This window comes from Sciurus vulgaris, assembly GCF_902686455.1.
Source record: "Sciurus vulgaris genome assembly, chromosome: 7".
Lineage (NCBI taxonomy): Eukaryota > Metazoa > Chordata > Mammalia > Rodentia > Sciuridae > Sciurus > Sciurus vulgaris.
This window is the reverse complement of record NC_136467.1, coordinates 144,053,113-144,068,583: the sequence shown is the minus strand read 5'-3', so window position 1 is coordinate 144,068,583 and position 15,471 is coordinate 144,053,113. Positions and strand designations below refer to the sequence as shown.

At 44.1% G+C, this 15,471-nt stretch overlaps 1 protein-coding gene across 7 annotated transcripts in view; it reads right to left on the bottom strand.

Annotated features, from left to right (window-relative positions):
* The window catches only part of HIVEP1 (HIVEP zinc finger 1), a 134,413-nt gene that overhangs the window by 19,180 nt on the left and 99,762 nt on the right, over positions 1–15,471 (bottom strand). For all 7 annotated transcript variants that reach the window (XM_079147899.1, XM_079147897.1, XM_079147898.1 and 4 more), the window contains 3 exons: positions 8,276–14,223; positions 5,128–5,261; positions 4,274–4,449 (listed from right to left, as the gene is read on the bottom strand). In XM_079147899.1, coding sequence (XP_079004025.1) covers positions 4,274–4,449; positions 5,128–5,261; positions 8,276–14,223 — 6,258 coding nt within the window. The remainder of the gene's footprint in view (positions 1–4,273; positions 4,450–5,127; positions 5,262–8,275; positions 14,224–15,471) is intronic.

Below are 15,471 nucleotides of genomic sequence, written 5' to 3'. Positions count from 1 at the left end.
CAGTAAAGAAGATATTGGTATCTATAAGTTGTAATGATCTCATTATGTATTAAGAGTGTCTTTTCAAATCTGTTTCCTTTATTGATAGTGTTTACTCTTACTTATGGTTTCCAGTCACTATTCCAAATTTACTTTGGGGAGCACTTCGCACATACTAAAAGTCCTGTTTAGACGGCACTGTGGCCTGCAGTTCCCAGAGCATGAGCCCTCTCCCAGGGGGTCTGCTGGCTCCCTCTCATAGTAGTTTGCTTCCTTGCAGGCTGTTCAGTTTTAACCGTAATCTGAGCTCCAGCAAGATGGTAGACCATGGAGGTCTGAGGACCTGGGTGTGGCAGCTGTCCCACTGCAGCCTCTACAGACTCACTGGTATCACATCACTCACTTTTATTTGCTTTTATTTGCTTTGTTTTGTACAGTGTAAGTGTTGGGTTTTGCATCTGAACAAACAGCTTATTTCCCACAAGGCCCAGAGTCAAGGGCAGGAAAGTCAGAGGCCTCAGCCTCCATCTCAGGACAAGCATTAAAATTCCAGGCCTGTAGGCATACATCTGGCTTTGATTCCCCTCTCTGCTTACCAGCTTTGAGTTTCTTCTTTATTTTTGTCACCTGGGAATGCACATTTTAAAAATTTAGAGCATGATTCTCAGATAATTAATTTGGGTCATTTTTAATAACAGTACTTCTCCGTGTGTACAACAGGAGAAAGAAATAGCTGCACTGAATTCACTTCATGTTCTGACTCGATGTCTCCTGTGGGAGTCTCCGCAGGTGTTTCCTCTGACACCTGCTGTATCTGGCTCTGCAGGTATCACCAGGGTCACTGGGAATGAAAGGGCCCATTTGACACATGTAACCATGAATGCAGGGGGACAGTTCAGACTCTACTAAGGATACCAAGCATCTTGAGTGGATAATGCCCGACACAAAAACACAGCAAACTATCTCTTTTGAGAGAGAGAGAGAGAGAGAGAGAGAAAAAAAAAAAAAAAAGAACTACTGAGCTTGGTGGGTAAGGGCAATTGGCATTTGAGAAGAGACTAGAAAGGCTAAAAACTTCTGAGTAATTGGTTCAAATCTGGGGTTTGCGATAGGAGAAGCCTGTGCAAATTTACTACATTTACAGAACTTCAAGTTCTTAACAAGTACTCTGAGTCTGTGAAACTGGTCACACTCGTACAAGCCAATGGAGAGTATGTTCTTGTCAGCCAAACAGCAGGCCAGAGCTGAGTGCTCAATGACTGCCAGGTAAAAGGCTGCCTGCACCAGACATTGTGAGGGGGACCTGTTAGACCCTGACAGTTGTCATTCTGGAGACAACACCTAGATTAAATGGTCTGGTGATGTCTGACATTTATGCTAAATATACTTAAAAAATAAAATATGAAGGAAAAAGGCAAGATGCTAACAATCATCAAAAGATGATAGGCATACTACGCAGATCTCAAATTCTCTAAGAGCTTTGAAGTTTTCACTTTAAAAAGTTATAGAATAATTTGGCCACCTTACGTGGCTGAAATCTCCACTTGTAAGTTAAAGTGTTCTCAGTTTAATAGTAACAGGACAAGCCAGACTGTAAGGTCCACAGCTCCCTTTCACAATGCTTTCGTTCCCCAGGTAGACAGTCACAGTAGGTTTTCCTCTTTTAAGAAGCCAGAGTATGATTGTAACTAGGCAAACTTTGGAATCTGAGTTTTAACATGCACAGTTTCTCATAAGTTGCACTAGTGTTTATTTTTTTATTTTTTTGGGTGCTGGGGATCGAACCCAGGGCCTTGTGCTTGTGAGACGAGCACTCTACCAACTGAGCTATCTCCCCAGCCCACTTGTGTTTATTTTTAATCAACCTCCCAAATAATTTCAAATATACATTTGCCTTATAAACATACAAAATGTGCATATTTACATGCTGACACCCCATAGCAATGCTGTAAGTCTTCTATATTAATGTATTAACTTGAGAGAAATTTTCTGATAGTTTTAATAAACATTTATCTAAATCCTTTAGAAAACATGAGAAGTGTTGTTTCTGGATTCCCACAGCTACTATTTAGCTTTCTGTGACATAAATGGGACTTCATCTTACAGATTCAAGTTCACATATATTTTCTGACTGACTGAAATTAATTAAAATCATTTTGAAAATGTATGCATGAAATGAACTGAGAAGACAAACGATGCACTACAGATCTGTAAGTCAGAAGCACCCGAGTCCAGCAGTGCTGGCCATTCTTCTGATAGCATTTTGCGCACTCTCTTCACCACCGTGCTGTGGCTCTGCTATTTCTCTCTGCTAATAATCACACATTCAGTAAGAAGCAGAGTTGGATTTGCTGGGATCACAAACAAAAGGAGAGTTGGGCAAAACCCATAGCCTAATTAAAAAGAAAAAAAGTTCTACATTAGAACCACCACTCAGCTAACTTTAAAAGGTGCTATGGGGAAAGAAGGTGACCCTAAAAACTGAGAACTGTCAATGTTAAGAATAGGGAAATAAAACATTCTAGTAACTTTCTTCACCAGTCCCCTTAGCTAGGGTAGTCTTATTTGAATAACTATGTACTGTGTAATTCCCCATGACTTTACTGACAAGGCAAAAGATTTAATATGAGTTCAGACAGGCAGCATATTAGAGAAATACAGAACATAGAAACTGCTGACAGGGAACGCTTGTACAGGGGCATCATACTTTGTCCACTCAATGAGCATTTACTTAAAATCTTGCAGGATGTGTTTTGAGTTAGTTCACTAGGATTAATACTTGGGGATTCATAACACTTTTCCTCACCAAGAAATCTGGCTTTCCATTTTGAGCCTGACCTTCCTTGCTTGCTCTTATTCTGTGAACTGATTTCTAAAATGTCCTGATTCCTTTCTTCTTTCTGTTGGGAACTACTCATTTCACATTACACCTTGATGTTCCTGTACTTGGTAATACCATCTGTACTTGGTTATTTTTTACTGCCAGTGTTACTTTTTAAATATGCTCCTAGTCTCATACTAGAAATTAATGGATGCTTCTTAATCACAAGATCAAAACTGCTGATAAAGTAATAAATGGGGTTAAAAGATCAAAGCCCTCTCTCCTATCAGTCCTCACCCAAGACCTGTGAAACCATCCTGAAGCTCACCCTCCACCATGAGAGAACCACTGACCCCCTGTTCCTCCCAACTCCTCTGATTTCCTAAAACTTTACAGGTACATTCAAAGATATCTGAGGAACATTTTGATTTTTCCATTATTCTTGTTTCAGGCAGCTATTGGCATTTGAAGACAGCTAATTTGAAGCTCTTTAGTTGCTACATGTTATAACTTTCTTTAAATGCCAATAAACACTAGCCAAAAGGCATAGCAAATTTTGCTAAAGGGTTGATCAAGTTTTACAACAGAAAAGTGTGAAGACGAAAATACAACAGGGTAAGAAACAGATGTTAAAGGGGATAAAAACCAAAGCTTTCTATGAGCGCTGATTAAAAGCACTTGCAGATATTGTTCCTCCATATAGACATTTTCATGATTACATTCGGTGAAAAGTATCTTTATAAAGGGTAGTACACAGAATTAAATTATCAAGTAATAAACTGTTTCATGATTCTTGAACAAGGAACCCGGTGGAGAAAGCAAACATTTTATATTACTGTATCCATTATGTAAAAAAGGAAACTTTTACAGGGTAAAATTACTTTTAAATAAAGGCTTATGAATTAAATAAAAACATATAAAGAAAACAAAAAGGATACCAAATATAATTTTAATGACTAGGTGTGAGATCTTTCTATAAACATTAAATAATAAAAATGTTAAAAATATTTTAAAGTTAAAGATCCAACAGTATTGGGTAAAAAGAAAATGTATCATGAAGAAAAAGAAAGAAAATAGCTACACAATAAAACACTACTGTAATGATCATAATATTATTATGCTGTTATTATTTTAAACTTTTCTTTAATCTTTTAGGACTCAGAAGAATTTACTTGTGATCCTGAAAATTTCTTTCTCTTCTTTGGCCCCAAAGTAAGTATTTTTGAAGATGTACTCCTCGTCATTTACACAACTGTAATTTGGGGAACAAAATACAGCAAAAGGGACAGCTGTTTCTTTTAAAATGACACATTTATTACACACACTCTAAAAATGTGTAATTAAAATTGGCTTCCCAAAGGGTCTAGAAACAAAGAAATAAAACTGCAATGCTGAGGAGATAAAATCCAGTTGCTTTAAGGGACTGCACCTTAGGCTGCTTGCCTAAAGACCCGAAGCAACGTGGGCGCATACCTTTTGTCTTAAAGGAGAAGTTACAGTAAGAGCAGTGGTAGGGGCGAACGTCTGTGTGGGTTCGTATGTGTTTCTTTAACATACTAGGTTTCTTACAGCGTATTCCACATTCTTCACAAATGTACTTTCCTCTTCCCCTGCCCCGAACATACACATATTCCTCATTTGACTTGTACCTGATTTAAAGAAAAAAAAAATGAATTGGATGATTGGACACTATGTCTTTGAGAAAATATTGATGATTAAAATCCAACTTAAAAAAATACAGCACAATTTTTACACTCAAAGAATAGAATTTTATGCACATGTAACAGAATATTTGTTTTTCACATCAACACTGAATGTTGTAACAGCTAATTCTAAGAAAAAAAAAAAAACTTGTTCAATATTACACTTAATTTTAAAATATTTTCCTGATTCTGACACTGGTTTAAAAGTTTTCTCCATTGCTATATTCAATAACAACTATAAAAGTACTGAAATAGTTGAGCATCACTATAATTAGATTTTACAATTTGTTTTTCTCATAATAAAATACAGAAATATATCAAATAGGCAATAAATTCATCTCTGTTAGAGCAGATTTTACAAGTCATTCCTTATTGTAAATCAGCATGATACCCAGGGCTCACTCTGAAAATTTAGTTCTCAGCTGCCTTCTAATCATTTTCTCCATCAAACTGGAATTACTTAACACCAATATCTGTCTTTCCCCAAAGATTCTGTTAGTAAGCTAAGAAATCTTGCAACATTAAAATAAAATTGGCACTGATACGTCTTCATTCACATGAAAGCAAATGTACATTTAAAAAGTAAGCCTGAATGTACATTTCAGAAGTAAAGTTTGTACTTGCCCTCCATCAAATATTTTAATTCTTCTTGGTTCACTTTTGATTAAGGAATTTTCTTTATCTTGCTCACTGTTAATTTCAGAGACATCTTTATTGCTGAATTCAACTATTGTGGACTTTTGATTACCTAATGCTCTCTGAAAGGGAAAAAAGAGAGAAACTAATTTAATAAAACTGAAAACACAAATATACGTAATGTTCAGTGGAAATCAAAACACGGCAGCATATAGAGAATGTAGTTAACTTAATGAAATGCGTTCCAAAATAACAGATTCAAGGTCATTTGCTTTAATAAATAACTCCAGTCTGCTCTGTAGCAAAGTGACCCATCTTAGGATATTTCAAAAATCCCATCACAGCCCTTGACACCCCCCAGTAAACCTCCCAACCGGGCACTTCATAAATTTAATAGTAACTTTTTCTAAAATTAACTATTCTTTGTTATATTTAACTAGCCACTTATTATAAAGGTTAAATATGTTTCTTAAAGAGTTTATTCTCTGGAGATGGAAAAGAACTGTCTGGTACACTAATGTCTAAGAACCCCAAGAAACACCACTAGCTCTCCTTTCACTTATGTGCACTGGAGCAGAAGCTCCGTTCCTCTGATTCTACTTTCCTTCCCTCCATTATTTTAAACCACAGGCACGGTTCCCCTCCAGGTCTTCTCAAAAGTTCTCTGAATTCTAGTCACTGTGAGTTTCAGGTTAGGTCAAAAGTCAAGACTGGGCCTGATAAAAATCTTTGAAAAAGGTAACAAATGCTAAAACGATAAGCAACGTGTGGTTTTCCTACAGGAAATGCCACCTTGTGACTTTGTACAGACTTCATACCACTGTCCCATGACCAGGTGCCCTCACTCCCATGTCTTTGTGAGGCAGGTGGCTTGGGTGGACGAATCCCAGTGAGAAAGGACCCTCTCGGGTTACATGTTCCAAGTCAAGTGTCACCTGCAAAGGCTCAAACTCCAGTCCTTTGGCTGACACCAACAGGAGGCACAACTTCTCTAAGGAGGGGCTTCTTTTTATACAAACTCCTTTAAAAAATGACATCGCCAGGTGGCCAGCTACGGTCCTGAGAAAGGATAATGATAGCCAGCGATGGGGATGCTGGTCATGGGAGGAGGGTCTCATGACCTCAGCGAAGTACCCTGGAGGAGGAGACAAGGGAAGCTGCGGGGCAACGCCCTCCACAGACCCCACAGCAGGTGAGGAGGCACCGCCTCTTCTCCACTCCTGGGCGCATCCAGCTTCCCACGATGCGGCTTGGGCACACACCTTTCCCTGGCCTTATGCTTTTAACAATAATCCTTTCTTGCTTCCTTTTCAGCATCAAACTTCCCTTTACCTTTGGCCCGCCGTCTATTAAATTCAGCTTCCATCTGCCACAGTTACCAATGAGGCAAACGCCAACATCACCATCACCTGCTTAGTCTTAACGTGCCCGACCAGCCAAGGCATCTTACGCTGTTGGTCCGTTTTTCCTTTGAAACCCTTTTACTCTGCGGCACCTGTCTTTTTCCATCCTGAATCATGAGCACATTAACGTGGATTCTGAGGGACAGTCAGGGTAGTGCCCCGTCCGCCAGCTCCCGGACTGAAGTCTCTCTCGGGCGACACCACACTGCTCAGGCCGCGCACTCCTGCCTGCTTTCACCTCCTCCCTCACCTCCTTCCTCAGTTCCGGGTGAACTCTCTCCATACTCACCCCTTGAACAGGAGATGGGCAGGATCCACGCTGGGCCCGCCGCTCCTCTTTATGCTTTCCTGAACAAGCTCATTAATCACACGGTGCACTAAAGGCTCTCCTCCTGACTCCCTCCACCTGGGGCTCTATCCTGAGACCCAATCTGGGCACAAATCTCCAGCCCTTTCTCCTCCCAAGGCATCTGGTACTTAGAGAGGCTGTTTTGGGGGCTGAGGGTGGTGCTGGGGATTGCCACACCCATAGCCTAGGGGCACCCTTCCTCACAGACAGGACAGGGTACAGAAGTGAAGGTTCTGACTTGGTAGGCTCAGAGCCTGAGAACTAAGAAGTTAAATCCACCAAGAGGTGGGCGCACCCTCCTCCACTTCCTTCTCCACCACCATGTGTATGCAGCGGGTTTTACCTACATTCCCAATTTACAAAACTCCTGGCCGTGCCAGGCTCTGCAGTTCTTTAAATGAACCAAGTTTCTTCTCATTCCTCTGTCATTTAGTGACATTAAAATTTCGTAATTCTTATTTGCTGAAAGCAGCCCTAATGATGATCCTCACCATTGCTTTTGAGACTCCACTAGAGCAGAGTAACCTTCAGAGTAGCCACACCCGCTCCACCTGCAGGCAATGCCTAAGACTTCCTTCTTCTGCAACTGCAGCTCTGTCATAGGGCTGGCTGCAGGATTCTCTTCTTGATAGGTATGTAAGTGCTTAAGAACCTGCATTATATGCTCAGGGATCTGCAGAGGTCAATGACTTCACCTATTAATTCTGAATGTCCAGAGTGCAATGCAATAACTAACTATTTACTTATTCTTAATCACTTAAATGATTTTTCTTATTTCACAAGTTGACAATTCTAACGAGACCAATTCCATGAATTACTTAAAATCATAGTTTTATGATCTTACACTACACTATAAATCTTGACCAAGTCAACTTATTAAGTGTATGAATTCTTTTGTGACTCTTCTCTGTAGTTATTAATGACTCTCAGAACTAGTCTGAAGCAGAGCTGGGATGGGCCTGGAGGGGGAACGAGTGTGAAGGGCTCTCTGCTTGTAGTTCACAATTAAATATAACCATCTTTGCTTAGCCACACTGTCAGAGCATAATCCTAATCTCTCATTTAACAAAGACACCACCACCTTAACGGAAGAGGAAGATCACAGCCAAACTGTGACTCTCTGTACAATGAAGCAGAGACATACCACAGTCAGCTGAGGAACAAAAGGTGCTCGGAGAAAGTTCTCCTTTCCAAAATGACAGATCACTAAAGGACTTCTTGTAACTCTAAGCAGTGTGACACCTTGCCTTTCAATGTCTACACAAATATGGTACAACTTGTCATTTAAAATTAAAACACTTGTAAGTAAAATAGTCAATACTAATTTAATATTTAAAACAAATTTGCACAAGACATATCTGAAGGCAAACTATACTCGGAGTACCTTGCTTAGGTTGCTTTTCCACTTGCTTGAGTAGACCAGTAAGTCTGACTTGGAATGGGTGGTTATTGCTTGGCAATACAGTGATTTTCCAGTCTTCTGTTTTGAGTTAAGGAGAGAAAGAGCAACTTTTGTGGGCAAACCAAGAGGGTTTGGGTTACTGTTGCTTACTGTCCACTCCGTATAGGCTGACATTTTCTGGTCACTCTGTGGCAAAGGCAGTGACTTCTGTCTTAACAGGTAACACCATGTGAAGCTGGTGGCAGTCTTGAGGCTGGGGAAAGATGGCTGCTGTGTGTCCGTGGTGCCCAGCAGTGGAAGAGTGGCAGCTGGCGGCTGCCCCTGCCCTTGCACGCTCACTTGGTTCCCTTGACCCTTTGCCCCTGGAGACTCGCCTTCGTGGTTACTGCTTACAGATTTCAACGGGGAAATGAGGGTGTTTTCTGAAGTGACAGGTGACTTCTGGACTGTGAGGGTTAATGATGCAGATGACTTGCTGTTTTCATATTCTTGCAATTCACTGGTAGGTTCTGTGACTACAAACTGTGAGTGTCCTGATGACAAATTATCAGCTGATAAAACACCTGTCAAGTTAACAGCCTCACTACCAGTTTCAGGCTTAGAAAAGGCTTCCTGCTCCAATATCACACCTTCGAGGGGCTCTGTAGTGCAAACCTGCCTCACCAAAACTGGTTTTTTCTGTTTACTAAGCTCACTCGCTCTTGGACTCAGTGGCTCTGCGGATCTAACATCTGTGGCACAGGCAACTCCATTTTCATCTTTAGCCCGCTTCTGGTGCTTTTCCATGGCGATGTCTAGACTATTTGCAGGAGACAGCATTCTTTTACTAGAAGCTGAAGATTCTTGTTGCGGGGAAAGTCTACCAACTGACATTTTCTGAGTTACGGAAAAGGATTCGGAGTGAGAACTTTGGCTGAACTCTGAAAAAACATTTTTGCAAACAAACTCTTTCTCTGGGTTTGGCAAAGCATTCTGGTGAGCTTTTTGTGATTGTGGCATAGAATTTTGTTCTTCGCTGATTGGCAGAAGAGTCTGATTAGCCTGACAAGCTGGTGTGCTGCACACATCTTGGGTCACTAGGATTTGTGGCAGCGATATCACAGTGGCAAAACAGTATGTGGGAACATTACTCTGCAGATGTACGGGCAGCATGAAGGAGGACGGCACCTTGTGCACCTGCTTGCCCGGTGGCCCATGCTCTGGCAGTGGCAGAGGACACGAATTACATGTGGGATCCACTAATTTGACTGGTAATGCCACTGAAGTCGCACAACCATCTACTCCAACTGGATCTGAAAGAACCTGATTTGGCGAAGGATGCACAGGATCAGAGGAGCAAGACTGGCTTGAGGTGAACACCTGGCACTGCAGCTGGTACTTGGGAGCAAAGCAATCCTCACTCTGAGAAGACACACATGAATCGGAACGTGCGCCTGGTGTGTCGCCCTGTGCAGACACCTGCAGAGGCAGCTGTGCATTCTGCTGGCCAAGGGGTGCATGAGTTTGATTTAGCAAGTTGATACCAAAAAGCCGTTGGACAGGAAAGATGTTAGTAGAGCTGGAACTTGGCGCTTCTGCACGCAGATCCTTAACTTGAGTCTGGGGGTGCAGAGGACTCGCAGGAAACTCAGTCAAAGATGTATTAGGGAGCGGAGGACCCTGAAATGGCCCTGCATTCACACTGGGCAGAGCAGCATTTTGGAAAGATGATGGGTTCACAGGAGGCAGAAGACTCTCTGGAGCTATGTTTAAAGATATCTGCCGGATCAGTGGGCCTCTCCTTCTTTCTAAGAGAGGCACGTGTCCGGGGACCCCAGTGCCAGATGGGGGAGTCGAAGGCTGCTGTGACTCAGCAAGGGGTGTCATCTGGGACGGTGTGATGCTGCCACAGTCGAATGACTTACTTCTGAAGCTGGAGACCTCCATGGACGTCTGCATGCAGCTGATCTGTTCGGAGGCAGCCCGCCTCATTTCCCGGTGGCTTCCAGGAACATTCAGTGTATTCGAGCCAGGTGGAATTAAGAGAAACTCTGTTTTATTTGGAAAATCAATTTTCTGTGAAGCCTCCGTCTTGGAGATGTCCTCTATGTCTAAGGAGGCTGAGAAGCTTGAAGTGTGTGACAAACTGCTCTCCCTGCTCAGACTCCGGGAGAGGGTGGAGTCGAAACTCGACTCGGTTGAGGAATGTTCTATCTCAGCCAGACGGAGCCTCTTCTTTTTGGGTGGCAGTTTCTCTGTTGGCAGCTTTGACAAGGTCTCACTACGCTGAGGCCAGCTGAACTTCTCAGATTTTTCTTGATCGTGACCCTGGGTTTCCAGGTCCCGATCGGGCTCTTCTGTGACCAGAATTTCTGGCACCTGGATGTTGTGCTGTCGGACAAGTCTTGAGGGCTGTCCCAGCACATGTCGCTCACTTGGGATCTTTCTGGAGCTTTCCCACGGCTCTCCTCTAATGGCATCTGACGGCACAGGCTGGTGAGGATGTGACGGGTCCAGAGAAGGGTGACCTTCCTCTGAGGAGATCCCTACTACTTTTAGAGACCCAGGCTTCCCAGTTCTGCTCAGCTCTTGGAAAGAAACTGGGGAACCTCCTTCAAAAGGCTCGACCTTGTCAAATGAACTGGGTCTGCTCAGGGAGTTCGTGTGCTGGATGACAGAGATGCTGGCCCCCTGCCTCTTGACCTCCACCCTGTCCTGGGTGGCCAAATTTATCTGTTGCTGTGGGTCCACAGTCTGCTCAGGGCCCCTGGCGATGAGCTGAACCTGGGAGTTCTGCAGCTGCCCGTGCCGATGCTCTCCGGCTCGGGTGACAGAATGTTTGGACAGGCTGGGGACGGGGCCCAGGGCGCTCTGAAACTGAAGGGCCTCGGAGCTTTTGGGGGAAGTTCCACTTTCATTCTGGATGACTTCCTCGTCATCTCCCACACTTTTCATTTTCCTTCTTTTTCTTATCTGCGGCGTCTGTTCCCAGACGCCTGTGGAACCTGCGACCCTGTAGTGCAGGACCTGAGGCTGCGTGCCACTAGGCACCGGGCTGTGTTCAGGCTCTCTCACTGCTACCTTTGTTTTTGGGCCGTGTAACTCTGAACAGTAAAATTTCTTATGGTTTTCGAAATTTTCCAGCTTCCTGTACCTGTTTCTACAGGTTTCACACTCAAACATGGTCCCTCGGCCCTGATGAGACTTCTTTTTCTCTAGATGTGAGCCCGGTGCCGAGGTCTTGCTGCGTGCTGACACGGGTTCTGTGGTGGCATGGCCTCCCTGGTGGCCCTCGTCCAAGGACTGGCTGGGGCCCAGAATGTGGTTTTCAGTGGCCGAGGAGTCTTCCACGGCCACCTGCCTTACGAGAGTCCGGGGATGTCCACTGGGGGGCACAGAAGAGTTAGGTCCTGGCACAAAGACGTCATCGTAGAAAGCGCCAATTTTGTCATCAAAGGACTGACTTCCTCTCAGCGGGTGCGGGGGAGGGATCACATTTGCAGGGACTGCGGAGTAGCCTGTGGCGGGCATGGAGTTACTTCTGGTAATAGGCAAGCAGTCGAGGGACGGAAGGGACAGGAGCAGCACCTGCTTCGATGCCTCGGTGGGGGTGAAAGGGGACTTTGGCATGTCCGAGCTTGAGCTTGTTCGCCGCCCCACTGGTTTCAAGTCAAACTGGAAAGAATCTTTAAATATGTACGACTTGGGGGAATCGATGCTCCCTCGTCTGGAAAGAGAGGTTCTCCGTGGCTTCACACTGTCCAGCTGCTTATCGTCCACCAAGGCTTCGTTGTCTGAGATGAGCTTTGATATCCGTTCCTCCAGGGTCTTGGTCGCCAAGGGTGGGCGCATCTGACCAGGTAAGAGTGGTAGCTTTTCCCCTGTCGACAAGGTGGAGGATGCTGGTGTACTGAGTCGTGGTGCAGAGGAGCTGTTATTCTTAGCAGAGTCTTGTTCTGTGGTGGGGAAAGTTCTAGAAAAGGGAGTGGGTGGGCTCACTGTTTGATCGGCACTTTCTGAGCGTGAAAAGTAGCCAGAATCTGTACTTCCTAAACTCCGAGGACTCAGCAGCAGTTTTCCTTGTTGCTCTTGGGAGTGATCAGTGGCCTGCTGCCTCTGCAGCTGGGCATGAGCGGCTCCTCCACTGTGGGAGTCCTGTCTCCCTTCTGGCTGACTTGCGTCCCCTTTCTGACGGGACTTCTCCTCAGTCTCTAGGGAGGTCACAGTAGTGGACTGTGGTAGTGCCTTTGTGATCTGAAGGTCCTTCTGCCTGTGTGCACTGGGGAGCTCAGACTTGGCATTGACAACCTGCGGGTTGTCGCTTCTGGAGAGGGACACACTGACAGGGTGCACCATGACTTTTGGTAACTCCGTCACAGCTTGTGATTCTGAAGATCGGTCCTGTGGTGAAATGTCACCTCCCATGTGATCTGGGCTGCTTAGAATGGAACTGGGTTTCGGAAAGGCTTCAGAATTTGATGGCCTCTTCATTATCTGCACAGGCTGCAACTCCGTGGCTCCCGGCTCATTCTGTCTTCCGTCAGCAGAACCCTCTTCCTCGCTCTCTGCACTGTCTTCTGCATCTGAATGGATACTAAGTGCCTTGGCGGACTCTTGGGACAAGAACAAACCACCAGCCTCTGGTTGCAAGACTAGGCCCAGTTTGATAGTATGTGCGTGGGATTTTTTGTGCTTATACAGGTTGCTTTTAGTCTTAAATGAAAATCCGCAAGTCACGCAGGGATAGGGCCGCTCTCCTGTGTGGGAGCGAATATGCTTTAAAAGCACACTAGGCTTTGCACAAGCTCTATTGCAATACTCACAAATATATTTTCCTTGCTTTTTTGGCTTCTGATCTTTCAGAAGAAGAGTGCACATTTGTTCTACGCTTTGATTAACAACAGAGGCAACGTGAGTTGAATTATAAATTGGCGTGGGGGGCAACTGTGTGGAATTGGCTGCACTTACTGACAGAGGTGAAGCAGAATCCATTTGCTGGTTTGGAGGAGTAACCTGAGTTCTACTGGAGGGAGAAGCGAGGCCTGTGGCTGACGTCACTGCTGTGTTATAAACTTGTTCAAGTTTGGCATTCTCTTGATTTTGCACATTTGTCAGTGGTCCTGTGAAACCCAAGGGCCCCGGAAGCTGCTGATTGTGTTGATTAGGTTTGGAAACAAAGAGTTCGCGCTGATCATCCAGATGAGAAACTGGCTGCACCGCTACTTGCTCGTTCTTCTGAGGAGCAGAGACGTGCACTGTGTATGAGGTACAAGGAGAACTCTGCAGCTCGGCGGTGGGCTCTTGTGGAGTCTGATTCAAGCCATTCGCTGAACTGTTTTTTAGTTTAGATGGGGATCGTACAGTTCTATTTGGTCTCAGTTTTTCTGTCTTAATTGCACAAGACGAGCCCTTTTGTGACAAGGTGCTCAGTTCTGGCTCCATTGCTTTCAGTAAGACATCGAATGCGGTGTTGGTGTACGAGGGGGGAGTGGCACAACGAGAAGGGATACATTCACTGCTGTCAGTCCTGGTTTTACTGGACAAAGAACTTGAGTCCCATTTCTCATGGAGCGCGCTGTGCTTGGTGGGGTCCGCGCCTTCTGACCTCCATCTCCGCAGCTCCGACGGGCGCTGCAGAAACGAGGGCTTCTCTGGGGAGACGGAGCCCTGGGGTCTGCAGGCCTCGGTAGCTATGGCAGGTGTCTCTCCATTTTGTCTGGTGAACGGTTTCCCATTTCTTACAGGAACAGAGCTCTGCTTCTTGTGAGACTCTGACACACTCCGAAGAAGTGCAAACGACGACTCCTCTGAGTTTTGTTTGTGTTTTGCCTGAAGAGGATTTCTCAGGGGGGATTTTGGTATTTTTTTCAGGTGGTTCTCAGCAACAATCTTTTTCCGTTTCACACCTTTAAGAGATTCTGAAGATCCTTTAACACCTGCCTCTAGGATTTCTGTTGAAAAAGAATAAAGGAAAACAATTGGTAAAACTGTACATACACCAACTGTATTTGTGTGTGTGTGTGTGTGTGTGTGTGTGTGTCTAGACAAATTAAGATTGCCATGCTGAGGGTGCCAGAGTAGCAGGTGGTAGTTGAAGGAAAGCCTATTTTAATAAAATCACATTCTGATGTCCTTGCGATTTTAAGAATGTTGTCCATGGAGCTCCATGGGAATTCTCTTGCCTGGCGTGCACTTCTAAGATGGCACGGTCCTTTCTGGAGGAGCCCAGGCCCTGGAACCAGATCTTCCCACTTCACTCCCGTAGCTAAACTCTGCTGACCCCACAGTCTGAGAAGTGTGGTCAACAGAAGAGGAACTCAGCCTTTTGTACCGGGTATCTCACGTGAAGGAGCCCGTGAAGCACGCTTCTCCGCAGGTTTCCACGCGTGCAACACTGATGCTCTGTGAGAACAAGGTCTGCCCTATGGGAACTTCTAGAGTGACCACGCCTGGGAGGGTCAGGATACATCAGTTGAGTACTTACTTCTAACACAGCAATTACATCGACAAAGAGAAAACTGAGAAAGTAAAATAATTCACTTATTTGTGGTTTCTCATTGACAAAATTAAAGAGCCATGATGAAGTTGTTACAGCCTTTAGTTAAAAAAAAAAAAAAAAAAAGTGACCACTGCCATTTAAACTGAATAAAATATTCACTGGCTACATTTCTTTGTCATTGCTGATAGGTAGGAAGGCAGGCAAGTAGATGGGTGAAACCAACTACAGGAGAGGAGACGAAACCATCCTTATCTCCAGCTGTGCTAGAAATAAATCATTGCTTAAGTGGTATCAACCAACCATCTCTGTCAACTATCATATTTTTGAGCAATGATTAATTACTTGTACTAATTTAGTTTTGTTTCCATTTGTTGGATCCTTGGGTACATAAGCAAAAATTATTCAATTATATATTGCTTACTGGTAGAAAAGTCAAAAACTTTAGTCCTTCATTATTTTCAAGTAGCTCTTACAATGCACATCTCTGAAATTCATTCTGAAATTAGACCAAAATGTCTACATGTTATTAAATACTTTACATTTACTGAGGGTAAAAATCTGCATAAAATAATAATTTAGTCATGTTGCAACATCATTTCATGTGCCCTCAAGAATAAAAAGTAAGTACTATTCCACTACAGACAACATTTACCCACCATAATCAGAAGGGTATTGGAGGGGTTCGTGTGACTATCACAGC